Here is a 20012-nt window from a genome sequence, read left to right as displayed (position 1 = left end):
AATTCTGGTCAGGATATTTTCTTTCAGCTAGTGAAGAAAAGTCAACTGAAATAATTTTGTTTCAAGGAACAAAAGCAAAATGATTAAATACTAATAGCACCACCACTTTGCAGCTATATAGTGCCTTTCATTCCAGGATATCAAAGCACTTTACGAAGGTTGGATCAACGTTATTAATCCCCTTTACAGACGGGAGTATAAATGACTTGCCCAAGGTTATATAGAAAGGCAACGGTAGGGATGGGAACAGAATCCAGAAATCCTGACTCCCAGCTCTTTGCTCTAATCACGACATGCTGTTTCCCAACTGCTTGCTACAACACTGAGAAAATAAGGGCAAAATTTACAGAGGAAAAAATAAAAAATTAAGATTTAGAATGGATTTGTCAAAATGCATTTGACACAATGCAACAGTTTTTACATAAAAAAGGAATTTTAAATAATCTGTTTAAAAGAAAACTGGTATAACCACAGTAACAGAGCACAAACACATAATAAGGGTGTTTTTTGTGTCAAAATCACTAAGGAGTAAGACCTACAAACACAAGATACATATTCTTTAATGACCATATCTTTTATTCCATATAAAGGCTACTTATTATATTCAACCACCACACTTAGAAAACTATATAACGTATTCAAAACTTCTAACCACCACGAACATCCAATTTCTAGCTGAATACACCTGATGAAAGATCATGCTAGAAGTGATTACCCACTCTTTAGGAGAGGAGGAAAAGGAGGAGAAAGATAATTCAGAGATTGGGCTAACACCTCAAACTCCTGGATTAGTTTGGTGCCTTTGTAGTATTGCTTCTCAGTCACTAGCAACTGATTAATAATAATATAGACACCAACACCCAGAAGCTTAGAGATGCAAGTTCAGTGAAAAAAAAATGACAGAACACTGGAGAAGGCTTTCCGAGTAACAGTTCAAAATGTCCTAACAGCTTAAGCCGAGTGTAAAAAGTTAGTTTAACCCTTAGAGATTTGGGACATATATGTCCCCCTATATATTCTTTTGGCTGGCAGTTTGCAAAATGCCAGCATTTTAAGGGGTAAGACCTGAATACAATTTTTTTTTCTTTTTTTAGAGGTCATTCTGCACACCTTAATTTTATTCCCACCGATTTTCCTCCCCTTGGTCTCTTTTACAGCTGCTTGTGCATATTCAATTTCATTGTAGAGAACCAGGGCCATGCCTTTTAAGCGGTCAAACACCACCTGTAAAAAACAAAAAAACAAAACAAAAACCAAATAAGAGCCTCATCCACAGGACTTAATGTCAGTCCCAACAAAATCCTAAATCATGAGGACACCGGTAAGAAAATAATTTTTCATCAAGGAAAATAATTTTCAGGCTTTTTTGATGAGACACATTGTAATGAAGAGACAGTAAAAGGACAAGGGACTGCTTTGAATTGTGGATATTGTGGCTTGAGGTATATTATGCCTTTATTTTGTTTTTCTGTATTTTACTTGTATTATTTTCTTTGGTGACTGAGTATGGCTGTGTCATAGTTTACGTAAATATTTTTGAAAAATTTCCAATAAATTATAGGGGGGGAAAAAAGGTAAGAGGAACATTTAATCACAAAATGAAAACAAGTTTTTATTGTTACAAACTGTAGTACCATTCTTCAATTGCTAAATGTGCACAATTTAGAAACACCTTTTGTCTTTGCAACACATACATTCAAACAACAAAAGCTACATTAAAAGAATGTCAAAGCTGCAACATGTACCCACAGAAATCTTAAGGTGCTAAGGCCCCAATCCTGCAAACATTTACACAAGTTTAACTTTAAACACATGAATAGTCCCACTGAAGTCAATTGGACAACTCACGTGCTTAAAGTTAAGCAAGTGCTCAAAAGCTTGCAATGTCATGGCCTAAATCTCAAATACCTATATGCAATGGGACCTGGTAGTTCACAGTTCAAGTGCCCCACTATGTTGTGCAACTCTGACATTTTTATGTACCTTTTCTTGTGTGAATTTGCTGCAGGTTTTTTTCAGAGTCATTTCTGGTCTATTTGCAAAAAACATAATGTCTAATTATGTAATTAACACGCATAAATATAATCATATAATTAGACTGCATTGTTCCAACATGAAACAACTTCAGAAACCTAAAGAAACTTTGTCGTGGGAGAAACTGTACTGCACAAGAGCTGCAGACTAGTTCTAAAGTTCATTATCTCGGCTCATTCAAAATATCGTCATCAAAATACCAAAAGCAACTAGTCTATGTTTTGGACCAACAGGCTGAAAAGCTACAGCACCTTGTAGGCCAAATTTCAACCCAGAGAGAAATTCTGTGTCTGAGCTATAAAACCCTGGAAGTCAGGGTTGAAAGGACAGGATGTAAAGAAAGGAAGACAGTAAACTTCAAACCACACACCAAAGCCTCCCACCTACCTTTACCACAGGCCCGTATCGGCAGAAATGTCGCGTTAAATACTGATCCGTTACGTTTGTAGAAAGACCATCTAACCACACGCAGTTTGTAGGCATGCTCTTTCCAAAACCCAGCTGAACACAAAAGGGCAAAACTTCCATCAGTACAATTCACAATTATTAAACTAATTTAACAGAGCATGCCTAATTTAGAATTATCTGAAGAAAACTATTAATTGGTATAGTTTTTTTTAAATTAGCATCTCACGCAGGTGAAAGCACCTCAAAAATCATAAGAATAATTCTGCATGCTTAAAAAAATACAACGTTCATTTAAAATATTTGGGTTTTCTGCAAATTTAGTGCTTCTGAAAGGTGTCAGATTGACAACTCCGGGGACTGAAATCTTCTTCTTTTCCCCAGAACAGGTGCAGCACTGGCAGGAGCAGTACAATCTTTCTACACTGCCCCACCAAACACTGACCTGGAGGGACTACCTTTAAAAATGAGAAGATGAATCAGCCTCCATGTCCATTCAATCCTTGGCCTCTCTGCTGCAATTGCCAATAAAGTTACCAAATAATGTCTGTCGTGGTGGTGGTTGAAAATATATCACTATCTAATCTGACCTACAAAGTAGCAGCAAGAAAGGCAAAAGTAGTACAAAAAAACCTGATTCACTTCCACAGTCTAAGCTGACACACAGAATTATATAACACTGAAAACAAAATTAACCAGAAGGATAATGTGTTTATAGGAGGATTTCTTTACCTTGAGACGGTTATTTCCAAGATATTCCCCATCCATCTTCTTAATTGCTTTACATACACTTGCAATATCACAGTACTGCAGGAATGCATACTGAGGAACTCCATTCACTTTCTTAATGTCAATATCCTGAAAAAAAGCAGGCAATGCTCAGCAATATGCCAGCAAGTAAACAGATTCAGCTGTATAAACTAGATCTAAATGGATATTTTTTCTAAAAAAGCCACGTACCATAGCAAGCATTGCTTAATTAACATTTTAATCACAGAGCTGATTTAAACATTAGCAGATAGTGAGGTGCATTGCTTTATTGCTTCGCGTTCCAGTGGTATAACCAAACCCTTCTTGATGCAACAAAAGCTCTTCACAGTGAAAATTTAAAGCTAAAAAGGGATGTTGCTGAATACCCAAGACTGTTAATGTGATCTTCTCACAGAATAGCAGCTTTTGTTTGTTAATACTGTGTCAAATGGAGGTATTCAGAACCGTAACAACACACAGAAATACAACTTAGTTTTCACCTGGGAAGGCCTAAAGGGAAACAACCTGCCTCAAACCAATAACTGGTTTGTGAGGGAAGAGCCAAACAGGCTTCCTTTTCCAAATAAACTCTATCCATCCATCCTGTTCCTATAAATAGACAATACTGAACTATTCTCTTAAAACTAGTTGGCACCGATTAGATGAAGGCAAAAAAAGATGAACTACATCCCGCTGCTGACACATTACCCAAGAGACCTCAGGCATGTTCAAAAACTGATACAATCAGAGGAAAACAATTTATGTATAACAAAACCTGGTTTTAATTAACTTAAATAATAGCAGGTCCAGAACTGACATTTGGTCAGCATTCAGGCTTACTGTACTGGCATGCATACTCAAGTGTCAGAACAAACCCATCATATTATGATTCATTCCACGCTGAAAATAGAAGGTAGAGATTTGATCTGATCTTTTAAATAGCACAAGCTTCCCTTGTGAGCCATACGCCAATGCTAGCACACTAATTTGAGTATAAATGTTCAAATGCTCAAGATAGACTAATTTCATAGTTAATAAATTTAGGGACAAGGCCATAGTTTAACATGAGACTCATCTTGAAGCCCTTAGTAGCTCACGAAAGCTTATGCTCAAATAAATTGGTTAGTCTCTAAGGTGCCACAAGTACTCCTTTTCTTTCTGCGGATACAGACTAACACGGCTGCTACTCTGAAACTTAAGTAAACTGTAAGAGATTTACTCAAGAATGGGAGTTCTACAGATGCAACCTAATGATTAAAGTGGAATACTAATAAAGGGCTATATTTCCAAGTGTCTAGAGTAGCATTACTGCAGCCTGGGCAATTATATTTGTCCACTCAACTTTGGCAAGCAATTTATTTTGACAGGAGAATAAAATTTCGTGTATATTCCTAATGCACTGAAAAGGGTAAAAAACAAGTCTACTCTGTGCCTAGGCTGCTACATTTTCATGACACTTTTGCAAGGTTGCATTGTTACTAGAATTTTGGCCTGCTAATAACACTGATAATATGGCACTATTTCACATAAAACCACTTTACAAGACATCATAGATTCACAGATTCCAAGGATTCACAGAAGTGATCATCTAGTCTGACCACCTGTATAACACAGGCTATAGGACTTCCCCACAATAATTCCTAGAGCAGATCTTTTAGGAAAACATCCACTCTTAATTTTAAAAGGGTCAGTGATAGACACACCACCATGACCCTTAGTACATTGCTCCAATGGTTAATTATTCTCACTGTTAAAAAAAAAGTTACTATTTTTCTAGCTTCAACTTCTAGCATTGGATCATGTTCTACCTTTCTGCTAAACTGGAGCTTATTATTGAATATTTGTTCCCCTGTAGGTACTTAGTCCCCTGTAGATTTATAATCAAGTCGCCCCTTAGTCTTCTCTTAGTTAAGTTAAATAGATTGAGATCACTATAAGGCAGGTTTTCCGATCCTTTACTCATTTTCGTGGCTCTTCTCTGAACCCTCTCCAATATATCAACATCCTTCTTGAACTGTGGACAAGAGAACTGGATATAGTATTCCAGCAGTGGTCACACCAGTGCCAAATAACCTCTCTACTCTCACCTGAGAATCCTCGTTTCCAAAACCAAGGACTGCATTAGCCCTTTTGGCTACAACATTGCATTGGGAGCTCATGTTCAGCTGATTATCTACCATGACCTTCAAATCTTTTTCAGTCACTACTTCACAGTAAGTATGGCCTACATTCTTTGTTCCTATATGTACACATTTAGCCATATTAAAACACATATGGTCATTTTACCATGCAATCTACATTGCATATTCTCAGGAATCTGTCCTCTTCATTATTTACCCCTGCATCTGCAAACTTTATCAGTGATGATTTTATGTTTCACACTACTATTATTGACTACCCATACTAATTTTTGTTTCCTCAGGGCAGCTCAAATGGTATAACATGAAATTCTGCATCAGAAAAGGGTCTGAGCTACATACAGTGTGCAGATTCATAAATCAGTCTTCAGAGTTTATAAAGGTGTTGCAATACACAGAGCTGCCATGCAATCTCACAATAAAATGTAAGTCATATTTGTGCATATCAGATAGAAAAAGTATGGCATTTTGCATAAGTATGAGATCTCCTCCTCCAAATCTGAAAGACTAATACCTCAAATGCCAATAACTGAAATATTTCTAGACAGACTGAAAACAGTACTGAATGTACAGCAACAGCAAGAGTTACTAAAATAATGTTGTAAACAAAATATGCTATCAATACAGAAAGTCTGATACTGCAGACCATATATTATTGTCTGTACTGTAGACGGATATTTGATTCATCAGGAAAATCTCTTAAATCTTAACATTGCTATTACTCCACAGAGAGTGCACAATGTGGGAGAAAGAAGGGAATTAACGTTCCTGTGACTGTCTCACTCAGATAAGCTTGTTCAACTCCCTCATGTCATCTCTAACTCATTGTCTCACTCTGCCCCATTGTTACAGAACAGAGAGTCATAGCTGATGACTGATTTCATAAGCAGCAGTTAAACTTTTTGTTTAAAAAAAAACAAGAAACTAACTTCATAACAGTAATGCTGACATGAAAATGGAATTGAACATGTTTACATCCATGATGACCATTAATAACTTTTCTGCCGCACTGCTCTCCTGTAGAATATCCTTAACCGTTTCTTGTAACTGCACCTAACGTACTTCTTGTAATCACACACAAGGGCCATTTTCATCCCAAGGTTATTTCCACTGCAATACAAGTGTGCTAAAACCACATCAAACTCAAAACAATGCCTCTGGAGTACATTCTGGCAAGAAAAATAACTTATGTCAATAACTATATTTCACATGCTCAAAGTGATCATCATTACATTTTACTGCTTCTTACATCATTCAATAATCTGATGCGCAGTTTTTGTACTGAGGCAATGGTCAAAAGTAACTTATACCAAAGAGAATTCACATACCACTATCCCTCCAAAGCGCTGAAAGATGTTGCGAAGATCATGATAAGTGGTTGTTTTTTCAAGGTTACCAATGAAGAGAGTTCTTGTTGCTTTCGGGTGAAATTCATCTATCCTTTCATCCAAAGGGCGAAACTCATTCTCGCTTTCCGTTTCTAGACACCGTAGAGATGAAAAGCATATTGTAACATACTGAGGTGTTCTCAGTTTCTTGGAAAACCTATTTTTGGAATATTAGAAATTGTCTGAAGTGCTATCACTGCCTTTGACAAAAATACAGCTGCGCCCTCTTAGATATCTGTGAACTCCATTAATGCTAGGGGTTTGAAATCTGTAAGTCATGCTACTATACTAATGCCAAGGAAATGGGACCTTTAGATGCCCCTAAGTTTAAAAGTTATGGCATTCTACCTTTGCTGCTCTATAAATTTATTCTTTTAACAAAATGTCTTCTACTACCAGGAATTAAATCAACAGGCTTCACTGTATTCGTGTATGTGTTGATTCGGTACATGGAAAAATGTTTTGATGGATCTATTTCTTTAACAATTAACTTCAAGTACAGTAGATTCCACTGCACTTGCTAAAGGCAAATAAATAAAAGCACAAATTTGTGTACCCAAAGTTATGGCTTTCATAAGTTGTATCATTTACTTCATATTTCTCAGGGCCTTAAGGATTCTGTCCTCCTTTCGCAGCAACACTTGCCATTTAAGGCAGAAAATAAATCCGTGAGGATTCAAACAGACATCTGAACTGTTTTGGCTGGGAGACAGGCAACTTCAAGTACTATCATCCAAATTCCATTTTGTACTGTACCCATCACCTTCTAACCATGCAGTAATCATGCCATAACGCCTACTTAGTAAAATGAAAAAGCTACCACAGTTGGGGAAAGGGAGGCTAATGATATTTTTATGGAAAGGATAGCTGAAAGTCACACACCAATTAATTAATTAGAACATAGAAAGAAAATAAATATAGATAAATTACTCTAAAAAAGTAATGTCGTTTTACCAAGTTTGAAATCATACAAGTTATTCTGTGTAACCAAAAAGTGTTTATACTTCATAGGAAGTTAAACATGTAAGATATCCCTTAAGAAGCATGGACTATGCTAACTAAACTGTGTGTTGCCCTATGTTTCACTGTGGAAATGAAGAGTAGCAGAACACAATGTACGGGCACTACAAGAAACGATCTAGCAAGGATGGAAGGCTTCCTTCACTGAGGGTTTGCGACTGTAGAATTTTCTTCTTGTCTGATGTACCTAGAATAGATCAGTGGCATTCACAGTTCCTGCTCTGGGATTTATTCGGTCATGTTTACCAGTTAATTTAAATTATAGCTTTGCAGCAAGGCAGAGTAATTACAATGTTTCTTTTACTCAATTTGCTACCATCTTACAACAGTTACTATATATATACACTACTCTTATAATGACTATACCCCTAGAGGAAAGTTAAGAAGTCAACATATTTTCCCTTACCTGGTCCTATCCAGGCTGTCACTTCAATTTGCATTCCAAAGAATAATTTTCCTTTTGATGCATTCAATGCTTTTTCCTGATCCTCCTGCTGTCGGAAGAACACCAGTCCATACCGCTCCTCAGAGGCCCCATGAATCTGCACTGATGTCACCTTTCCATATTTCTTGAACTCATGGAAAAGTCCATCCTTAAGGCTTGTATCTAAACCCACACAGAAACAAGTAAAATACAAATATTATTTCCCAACATTATAATGCTACAATGCTATCAAAGCCACAAACAGGTTTTGATCTTCTATCCAAATTGTGACTTCACTTTGTTTTTATCCGACCTTCAATTTTCACTGAAGTTACAATAATATTTTAAAAACATATATTTTATGTTAATTTTGCATATTTAGGAGCCTCCAACTGGCCCTCATGTTTCTCTTTAGAATTGAGGCCTCACCCATATAGATTTCCACATCTCTGCAGCCAGTGGAGCAGCTACTTGAAGAGGGTACAACTACTGCTAATGGCATCAGCCCTAAGACAATGAGTATGGGGACATGTAAAATATCACTGTTTATCTCATTAACATCCTTGCTGTTCTCAATATGAGTGAGCAGATATTACTAACAGCAATCCTGCAAAACTGGGTTGAACACATATCTATGAATACCACTGTTTGCATCACTTGTGCTAATCTTCTTGGAAAGACATTTGAGGCTCATCCAGTGTTGGCAAAAACAACTGATCTGGGATTTCACAAGCTGCCTATGCATTGGGGGGGTGGTGGGGGGAAGAATGCTAAACAAAGGGCATTTTAGCAGCCTTTACTCAGAATGCCTTGATTTGCATATCGCTTCCTTAGGATATATATTACTCAAACAAATACATTCAAAGAATATTAAAACTGCAAAGTCAAGCACTCAAAAGGTCAGAAAATGCCAAAATGTCTGTGCCACTTTAATTCAGCTTCCTCGTATTAAGATATAGTCTGTAATCACATACTACTTTTTCACCGAATCCCTCCCTCATTCAGGTGCAGGATGGATGGTGATCATGTAATGAGCAAATATTCAATATTTCACTTCGTCCTCTTTGCTCAATGTGTAATCACATGCCTTATTTAATGTACACTATTCAAACCCCACTCTGAATACAGAATTATTTATTTCCTCATGGGCTTTTCTATGGTGCTCATCACTATAGCAGCTGAGTGCTTGACAAACATTAATGAATGTATTTTCACAACAACCCTGTGAGGTAAGGTGGTATTATTATCCTTTTACAGATGAGGAACTGAGGCAGAGAGATACAGTTGTCAGAGCTCACCACTAATTTCCAGTGACCAATTTGAGATGCTTATATAGCCTGATTTTTCAGATAATTTAATACTTCAGATCTTCAAAGTACAGCTCCCAGTGACTTCAGCTGCAGCTACTAGTGGTCGCAGCCACAGAGTTTCAAGTTGGGCAGCCATAAAATGAGCAACACACAATTAGTGGCCACCCAAGAAAAATATGCTTTAAGTGACTTGTCCAGCAACACAGAACTCTGACAGAAACAGGGATAGAATCCAGTTGTCCAGGGCAACATTCAACTGCCCTAACCACGAGACTCTCTCCTCTCTTCCCCTAGCCCTCTGCTTCATTCACTATACACCTTCCAAGTGCTGCAACATGAGGCGTGATCCTCAAGATAACAGTCTCATTAACTTGACAACCCCATATTCATTCCCAGAGCACCATTCATCATGTGCACTTAATAAGTCAGGGGTTCTATGGTAAAAAAAAGTGTGATGTCTTGTTATTAAATTATTAAATTGTTATTAAATGCTGAATGAATGCATACGTAGGAGGCCAAATTAATATGGTCCAAGCCCTCCTCCTCCAGGCTCCTTGCTGCATCTATTCCCTCTATCCCACCCCTTTGCATTTTAGTCATTTTTCTTCCTCCTCCTCCATATTGCCTGGGGGCCAGCAGGAGCACTGAGAACAGAGAAGAGAGCCTATCTGCTCTCAGTTCCAGTACCTGGCATCACAGTGGCTCAGAGCAGCAGACAACAGCAATTGCAAGGAAAGTCCTGCTCCGTGAGTGAGGCCTTGGGCTGGTGCATATTCCATACAGACAGAATCTTCATAGAATTTAGCTGACAAACTCTAAAGTTTATTCAGCATACACAAGCTGAGAATTTTTTTCAAAGGCTTATAACTTGGTCAAATTTGGGCAGTTTTTCCAGAGACAGCAAAGGACACATCCCTGACACAGGAGCAACCCAGGGTCCTATAATGGGAAGTGTTGGGCAAACTTCTTTCTATGCTACCAGCTCTGCCAATAGTATGTTAGGCTATATCCACAGAAACAACGAGGAGTCCGGTGGCACCTTAAAAACTAACAGATTTATTTGGACATAAGCTTTCGTTAGTAGAAAACCCCACTTTTTCAGATGCATCATGCCCAAATAAAGTGCCACCAGACTCCTCGTTTATATGTTAGGCTATGTCTACACTACCGCCCTAAGTTCCCTCTAAGGTGCGCAGCTGCCTATTAAGACCCGCGCAAGGACTCAGAGCTGCGCTGCGGCGGGGAGAGGTGCCTTTCCCCCCCGGCCCCAGCACAGGCGCCTCTCCCCCCCCCCCCAGCACGGGCCTGCCCTGGACCTGCCACGATTGGGGGAGAGGAGCCCTTCCCCCGGCCCAGCCCAGGCCAGTGGGAGCTGCCAGGGAGAGGTGCCTCTCCCGCAGCCTGGAGCTGCTGCGGCGAGAGAGGGCTGGGGGGAGTCCTCTCTCCCTACCACAGCCCCGGGCCAGCCTGCACCCCAAACCCTCATCCCCAGCCCCACCCCAGAGCCCACACCCCAAACCTCTGCCCCCTCCCGCACCCCCCAGCCCCACCTCAGAACCCACACCTCCAGCCAGAGCCCTCCTTCCCCCACACACTCGAACCTCTGGCCCAGCCCTGAGCCCCCTCCCATACTCCGAACCCCTCAGCCCCACCCCCAACACATGAATTTTGTTATGTGCACCAATATGAAGGTGATGTGTCACATCACCTCCATATTGGTGCACATAACAAAATTCATTCCACACATGGATGTAAAAAATTAGAGGGAACACTGCTACCGCTTATGTTAGCGAAAGTTATGTTGCCTCAGAGGCATGAATATTCCGCTCCTCAAAGCGACTTAAGTGCTAGTGTACACACCGCTACGTCAGTGGGAGAGCTTCTCCTGCTCGCACAGCTTTTGCTGCTCACAGGGGTGGTTTATTCAGGCTGACGGGAAAGCTCTCTCCTGTCAGCATAGAGCATCTTCTCCAGATACACTGCAGCGGTATCAGTACAGCTGTGCCACTGCAGCACGGTACATATTTTCATTTTCAATGATGCAAGGAGCAGATGGAATTCTGATATTCAAAGGCCACATAAGGGCCACTCCCTTGACTGGCCAGAGGCACTCAAACGTTAAACTGAATGAAAAATTATACAACATCTTACCCCTCTGATTCTCTATCTCCAACAGAAGATAACTGAAGTCTCCTGAATGTATCTTTGTTCAAAACTAAAGGCTTTTCACATATTATCTGACAATTTTATTATAACATTATCATAGCAATAACCTTGGAACTAAATTTCCTAAAGCATGGCTCATTAAACTGCACTTATATTTTCCCATTCACTATTAAATGATACTGGCAAATATTATGAGAGTAATTAATAAATTGCATTTACTTAATATCAGGTATGCATGATAAAGACAATTTTTTCTAATCAGCCTGCTCCCATCCCTCTTTTCTTCTCCCTTACTGGCAACTCTGAAGAGACACTCTTTCACATAAGGATTTTTTTTTACCTGTTGAGCGCACTGGAAGATTTTGAACCTTGATCCCAAAACTTTTACGGGGCTCATCTTTCTCCAGAGATGGAAGCAGCTGGGATGTGGGTGCTGGAATTGCTGTAGACTGAACTGATCGTGCTGGAGACTCATCACTTGAGCTGCTGCTGGAGTCACTGCTGTGAAACAGGTAAAAGAAATAGCAACTCAGTGTGAAAAGAAAAGGACAGACAGACAATGAGTGGAGGCTGATGGTTTTAAAATTAAAAACATAAATCAGTTTATTTTTTCTTTTTACTACTGAACAGTCGTACATGCTCACCATCAAAAGCCATAAGTGCATGCTACTGAATACTAAGGTACTATTCATATCCACATACCATCTCATAGCAGCAGACAAAAGCATGAAGACAGTAACAATTCATTTCCCATATATAAATTATTTTATATTTTAAAATAGCAATCATCAATACCAGTGATTCTCAAACGTTTGTACTGGTGTCCCCTTTCATACAGCAAGCCTCTGAGTGCAACCCCACCCTTATAAATTAAAAATACTTTTTTATATATTTAACACCATTATAAATGCTGGAGGCAAAGCAGGGTTTGGGGTGGAGGCTGACAGCTCGCGACCCCCACATAATAACCTCACCATCCACTGAGGGGTCCTGACCCCCAGTTTGAGAACCCCTGATCAATACTAAACTGTGCTAATGAAGAAAACTACTTGGACTGGATTCTTTAAAAGTTTTCTTTTTCCTCGCTGATGCAGAAAACCCAGTTTCCCGAGTACACCCCTGCTTATACAAAAACTCATACTCATCTTCCAAATATTCTCTTACAAAATCCTCAGAGGAGACAGTCAAGGAAACAGAATATGGGTAAAATGTCAAATAGATCCTGTTACACTTAATTCAATCTTCTGCATTATGATGGAATGTAACACAAAGTTTCATCAGCTTAGGAGTTGTGTGGGAAGACTGGAAAAATATACAGGTCTGCTAAGGCCTTAAAATCCCTTTCAGCATTCTCACGCATAAAAGGAAATGCTATGGCATTGCCAGGTGCTTCTGTCAGTTTGAAAATTGGCTTCATAGTCTCTCCCCAATGTGGCAGCCACATCTTTAAAAGAGCCCCACCTCTAAACAGATGATACTGGAAACTAACGTCCCTTGTGAGAAAACTAACGCACGTTTTTGCCAACTGTTCAACAATTAGCTAAATGTACGTGACCCATCAAACACTGTTCACAGCCCCTACATGGAAGCCTCCATCTCAAAAGTAAACTTCAGGGTAAAGGACTTTGGTCCCAAGAACATTTGTATAAGCAGTGGAACAGGAATTGCACACCAGATCAAACCAGTAATTTATTTAGTCCAGTATCCTGACTGACAGTGACTACTATTAGATGCTCCACAGAAGAATGCAAGGAATCCACCATAGGGGACAACTGTGTTAGAACTTGCTCACATTGGAAGTGTCTTCTTACTCCCTCTTGGCCATTGGTTTATGCTCTAAACCAGTGGTTCTCAAAGCGGGTCCGCCACTTGTTCAGGGAAAGCCCCTGGCGAGCCGGACCGGTTTGTTTACCTGCCATGTCAACAGGTTCGGCCAATTGCGGCTCCCACTGGCAAACTGGTCCGGCCCGCCAGGGGCTTTCCCTGAACAAGTGGCGGACTGGCTTTGAGAACCACTGCTCTAAACTGAAGCATGAGAGTTTATATCCCTGGGAAAAAAATTATTCTACGGTCTCATTTTCTAACAAACACCTAACTCCTTTTTCTGAATTCTGCTGAGCACTAAATCAAAATATCATCTTCAAGTTAACATATTATGTACAAAAGTACTTGAATCAGTTTTAAATTTGTTGCTTTTTAATTTCACTTACTATTCCTTTATTTTTATATTGTGAAAAATGATAAATAAGAGCACGTCATTTACCTTCTCTACACCATTAAAGCTCCAGTTAGGGCTGAGGTCCCATCTTGCTAGGCATCATACAAAACACAGAAGAGAGTCTCTGCCCCAAAGTGCTTAATTACAATTTAAAAGACAAGACAGAAAAACAAACAAACAAAAAAAAACTTACCAGAAGTTCACACCTTGTAAATTAATTTCTTCCCAATTTTCCCTTTACATAACAGCTCCCCACCCCTGCCAACCTCCCATGTCTGGCAGCCAGCCAAACGTCTTCACAGTCCTTACTCCTCCCAAGTATCCTCCTCCTACTCTCCCCTGGCTCCACAGAAAGACAGTCTCATTCTGGGAGACAGAAGGAATAATAAACTATCAAGAGTGAGTGAATGGCTGCTTGCAGTCACTTCCATTCCCTGTGATGGGAGCCGTGCCCCATGCTCATCCCTAGGGGCAGGTGGCCCATATGATCCAAGCCCTGATCCCCCAAGTGTCCCATGGATCAAAGGATTTCATTGAGGTATCCACAATGATGCCCAGGTCTTTTTTCCAAGCAATGCAAAGAACTAGTTAAAATTATTTCTTCCAGTACACATTACTTTGCACTTATCTACCCTCTGAATTTTATATCCGTGTTGCCCATTCACCTAGCTTTGTTATTTCCCCTCAGAAGTTTCTCACTGTCTATACTAGTCTTGACTAAATGCAGTTTTTTGCCACCTTACCATTTCACTCCCTTTTTTTCCAGACTATTAAAAAATTGAAAAAATTCCCTCCTAAAAATAAACCATATGGCAACCCACTGGTAATCTTTTGCCCTGTGATCTTTTATTCCTTCTTGGCATGGTGCAAATAAGTTTCTATTAGTCTAAAAGGGAATGCTGCTAATATAAATTATTACAGAACAAATTGGCAAAAAATGTGGGAAACTTCTTTGAAAGATGAGGCAGCACTTAATATCATATTGTTCCCTTTTAGAAGCGAGAATGCTGAAAGGGATTTTATATATTTTCAGGTTTCAGAGTAACAGCCGTGTTAGGCTGTATTCACAAAAAGAAAAGGAGTACTTGTGGCACCTTAGAGACTAACCAATTTATTTGAGCATAAGCTTTCGTGAGCTACAGCTCACTTCATCGGATGCATACTGTGGAAACTGCAGAAGACATTATATACACAGAGACCATGAAACAATACCTCCTCCCACCCCACTCTCCTGCTGGTAATAGCTTATCTAAAGTGATCACTCTCCTTACAATGGGTATGATAATCAAGGTGGGTCATTTCCAGCACAAATCCAGGTTCTCTCACCTTGATTATCATGCACATTGTAGGGAGAGTGGTCACTTTGGATAAGCTATTACCAGCAGGAGAGTAAGTTTGTGTGTGTGTGTTTTGTTTTTTTTTTTTTTGGGGGGGGGGGTGTGAGAAAACCTGGATTTGTGCTGGAAATGGCCCACCTTGATTATCATACACATTGTAAGGAGAGTGATCACTTTAGATAAGCTATTACCAGCAGGAGAGTGGGGTGGGAGGAGGTATTGTTTCATGGTCTCTGTGTATATAATGTCTTCTGCAGTTTCCACAGTATGCATCCAATGAAGTGAGCTGTAGCTCACGAAAGCTTATGCTCAAATAAATTGGTTAGTCTCTAAGGTGCCACAAGTACTCCTTTTCTTTTTATATATTTTCAATCCTCCTAAGCTGTTAAAGCTCTGTATTACACTTAATTAAATCTTCCACACAGTTAAACAGCACAATATTTTGCATTTTACACTTAGCTCTACTAAAATTTTACCCGAGTGATATGATACTTGTTTTTGTTTTTTTTAAAGGAATCAGAGGACATCAAGTATTATCCACAATAGCACTTAATTCATATTTTATTTTATTTTATTTTTTTATTTTTTTTTTAACTGGATTAGCCACATATAGCATTTTTGGACAGATTGTTTAAATACAGACCATTCTGATTTTAGTAGAGTGTTCCATTAAGAGAAAGAACCTCAGCACTCAGGAACCTGGGGCATCCTTAGCAGAAGAACTAATGCAAATGTCTGAACTATTGAGAAGAATTTTTCAGAGATGGTGATCATGCCCACAAACTTCCACTCATTTTTTGGGAGCGGAGTATGCGTCTTCCTCTGCAAATTAGGCCACTGGTCTTTAAAAATATATTGAAAAAGATAAACCCACTCATGCATAATCCTGAGACATGCCAGAAATGGAAGTTTTATCATCATTTCCTTAGTTTTTAAAGAGAAAAAATACTAGAAATGATCCAGTATGCAGAAGATTGTGTATTTTTGTTTCGTTTTTTAAAGAGAGAGAGAGAGAGAGAATTTTTCGAGCTGAAGAAACAGAGGTAAGCATGGAAAATATTTGCATGCCTGAATTTTCAACCTCTGAGAGTTGGGGTATGATGGAATGCTTAATTACAGCTGTGTTCCAGGAGAGACATGGAAAACAAAATTAAAATAAGGCATTTGATAGCAAATAATACATATAATCTCAAAAAGGAAAAACAGATATCCTTTTAAGCCATCCCTCAAAACTGAATTGTGCAAGCTATATAGAAATGTGCCCTATGCAGCTAAGATTAGAATTTGGCTGTTAGTTTTCTAGCAAACAGTATGTAAAATTCCTTCATTTCTAAGCTGACAACAAAAAGGTATTTTACTAAGATTTCTTCCAACAAAACTTGTTTAACAGCAGCAATTCACAGCTTTATAGTTAAAGCAATTACAAAAATAACTATTTCAGAACCTAGGAAGTTTAATAAAAGACAAAAACAGATGACCTTAAAGAATCCTTCCCATCACGCTCCTTGACAAATTTTTCATAGTTAATCAGTGACTTGTGTCAAGCCAAAAAGAGAGAAAATGGTTCCAAAACGTATAACTTTGTTTTCCCCCAGCAACTAGAAAGCAAAAATCAGAATGTACATGTTTAATTTTTTCATAAACTAAAATAAAATGTGCTCTGGCACACAGCCGTTCCTCAGGATGAGAAGATCTACTCTTCAGCATCTATGTAAACTTACTGGTACATAATGCTACCAAAAAACAGTAGCCAATGTTCTGAAATGTAGCGCGGGGGGTGGGAGGGTGGTGGTGGTGGGGTTTCCGTGCTGCCAAAAATGAATGAAAAAAGGTGACTTTTTTTTTTTTTTTTTTACTTTTCATTCTTCAAGCTGGTTCTAGTGTAAAAGTCCTTAAAATAATAATTTGCCTTACAAAACTGGCTGGTGCTCATAACTAAACAACACTGAAAACATACCTGAAAATAAACAAGATAAACTTCTCCATTGTCCTTATGTTCTATTAAATCAAGGGAAAAAAAATCTAAAAAAGGAGCCCAATACTGCAATCTTATTCATGGTGGGTAGACTCCTGCACCCGTACAGAACCCCACAGGCTTTATGGGATTCTGTCACTGTGTAATGGTCTAGCTGTGGGGATCAGATTACAGAATTGGAGGCCAAAACTTACTTGCATCACTGGTTTAAGTACCTAGAACATTTTTGTTTACACAAAATCTAAAGCCTTTTTTTTCTTGTTTAAAATTGTGAGGGGGAAATCCCAAGTCATATTACAGTATCATAACATATATTCAGGTCTCACTCTATTCTTTCAATGACTTGAGAGAAAAGGTTTATACCCATATTTCCATGAAAATACCATCTTCTTGAGTAATTGTATTTTTTCAGTTCTGGCAACAAATTATAAAATTATACTATAATTTATATTTATGTATGAAAAATGAATGCGTTTGAAAAAAAAAATGAACACAAAGAAAGTTATTCTCTTTGTTCCCCAGCAAAAAGGAGATAAGAGAGAGACTCCAAACCAGTCAATGTAACAAGGATACCTGCTGTTTCTTGTCAATGGCAGGCTGCGCTAATCAAGGGATCTCACAACCTGCCATACCCTTTTGCAATTTTAAAATGTGGGACAATTGTCGCGTCTGCGAATTGATTTCAGAACTCTGAGTCAGCTGCTGTTGTTACAGCTACAGCAATGAGGAAACACTGCAGCCATTCATGTAAAATAAATTACAAAGAAGCATTAATGCATGCTGAAGGCAACATACCGACAAACTTCAGGTTTTAAAATCTAGTCTCATGAAGTCAGATTGGGTAAGAAACCCATCTGAAATCCTTGTGATTTTTTCCAGGGGGAAATTTATGCCAAATTGCAAAACAATAAATATTAAAATGACTTTCTTATAACTCCCTTTAAAAAGGGCTTATAAGGATAATTTATAACTTATCCTTAATTCTTTTACCAGTACTCAGACATTAATTTTTCTCCAAAACTAACGGACTTCTAGCTGATCTAGGCAGAGCTGCTGATTTCAGTCAGTCTTTTCCTATAAATTATCCTGACTGCTATCTCCTTCCAAGATCTATTAAGGACAAGAAGACAGGACAACCCTTATCAGCATAAAGCCCAATTTACTAAATAGGTTATTCACTAAGGTTGGTGTCAGCAGAAGATTTCCAATTTTAGTCAGGAAAGCACAAGTAGCTCGAACATGAAAACAATTTTTTCCTTATCACGTGACCAGTGTTAAATAGTGGTAGATTATTTGTATGCAAAATATACCAGCTAATGATTTACTCATATGTCACTGATTTTCACCATTAGGAAGTTTACCCCTTTTAATTCCCCTGATGATACACAACATGCTTTTGAAGAATTCTCAGTTTGCTCCATGGACCTAACATGGTAGATTTCAAGAAAACACCGCCAGAAAGCTTGACATACAGTTCTGAAAAGTTTAATTTATTGCTTATAAAAATAAACAGTTACTGCTAAATGGGTAGGGGAGAAAGGTTACTACTAACTGCAGAAGAAAAAATGTTCCCAATTGTTTAGTACTGCTGGCTCAGAGATGTGTCATATTCCATGCCAGAAGTAGAGTAAGTCATCCCTTACACATTTTGTAAAGCACTCTGGGATCTTTTCTGGATGAAAAATTAAGTATTTAAATAGGCAGACAGATAAGTTATTCAGATTTCTTTTAATACATACAAGAGGTCTAGTACTCTAGAAATGCACAATTTACACTACAATACACAAATTAAAATGACATTTAATCGTCCGCACAAACAATAGCTCGTCAAGCTCCTCCTTCCTCAGTGCTAGATTAAAGAGATACACCTTTCTGCACATGCCTGCAAAGTCAACAAGTTCAGATTATATCGGACCAAAATAGGGAATAAGTTCCAAAACTGAGGGCTTCTCTAGCTCAAATGCCTCTGTTGATTATAACTGCCATACATATACTATTACAGATATTTGTGTATCTCCTGTACACCTCTAGTAGGAGCCACCCCTTGAAACCTACTCAAACTCAGATCTATTGTTCTATTTAAGTCTCTCTCCAATAAACTGTAAGACGATTAAGTACAGGATTTGCAACAAGACAAAACTCAGTCACCATCGGTCCCTAGTAACCCATACTTCTGTTTTGCCATAACCAGATAGAAATTATTACAACTAGATTTCAAATGTTGAAAAGAGTAGCTCCTGTAATCTCAAGAGGTGTGGTGTGGAGGGTTAACATTTCTCTTCTTCAGAGATGATTCACTTTGCTCTAATAACACTGACCTAAATAAGAGGATCGGCCACTGGTGGCTCTGTATATACTAAATGCCCTGTAAGGCAACACTAGCAGATGTCTAAGAATAACCTGTCCCTCAAGTCTGTGACAAAGAATGGCTTTTTACTGGTTAAGATAAGAAGTCATTTAACCTAAACTGAATGCCAACAGAAACTGATTCAAGCTATTAATGATTCTCCTAATTTTGAGACCAAAATGTTAGACTTTCTTACTCTATTTTTAGATTAGAGGGTAATAGTTGAGGTAGGTTCAGCACACTAATGCATAACAGAGTGTTTGAACCCTGATCTTCCATTTCATAAACAGTTTTAATACGAGTACATAAGTAGATTTGGCATGTACAAATGTCTGGAGGACCCAGGATTTGAAATAGATGGGGTGCTACATTTAATCCTCTTTCCACATAGTTCACTATGTCAACAATCTTGGCCTTACAGCACTTTAATGTTTGTATTCAAAAGGATGCTGGGATGCAAATGTGGCATTCTTGTGTCTCTGAAAACTTGCCGCCCAAGG

At 38.6% G+C, this 20012-nt stretch overlaps 1 protein-coding gene across 5 annotated transcripts in view; it reads right to left on the bottom strand.

Annotated features, from left to right (window-relative positions):
* SPEN (spen family transcriptional repressor) overlaps window positions 1-20012 on the bottom strand; it is a 106324-nt gene that overhangs the window by 25344 nt on the left and 60968 nt on the right. For 3 of the 5 annotated variants that reach the window (XM_084651723.1, XM_084651725.1, XM_084651727.1), the window contains 6 exons: window positions 11976-12136; window positions 8142-8342; window positions 6656-6807; window positions 3172-3297; window positions 2422-2535; window positions 1111-1224 (listed from right to left, as the gene is read on the bottom strand). In XM_084651723.1, the coding sequence (XP_084507849.1) occupies window positions 1111-1224; window positions 2422-2535; window positions 3172-3297; window positions 6656-6807; window positions 8142-8342; window positions 11976-12136 (868 nt within the window). The remainder of the gene's footprint in view (window positions 1-1110; window positions 1225-2421; window positions 2536-3171; window positions 3298-6655; window positions 6808-8141; window positions 8343-11975; window positions 12137-20012) is intronic. The other 2 variants (XM_084651724.1, XM_084651726.1) reach the window with 2 other exon arrangements.

The sequence above is a fragment of the Lepidochelys olivacea genome (assembly GCF_965140295.1).
Source record: "Lepidochelys olivacea isolate rLepOli2 genome assembly, chromosome: 18".
Taxonomy (NCBI): Eukaryota; Metazoa; Chordata; order Testudines; family Cheloniidae; genus Lepidochelys; species Lepidochelys olivacea.
Note: the sequence above shows the minus strand (reverse complement) of the source record. Positions and strands in the feature narration are given on the sequence as shown.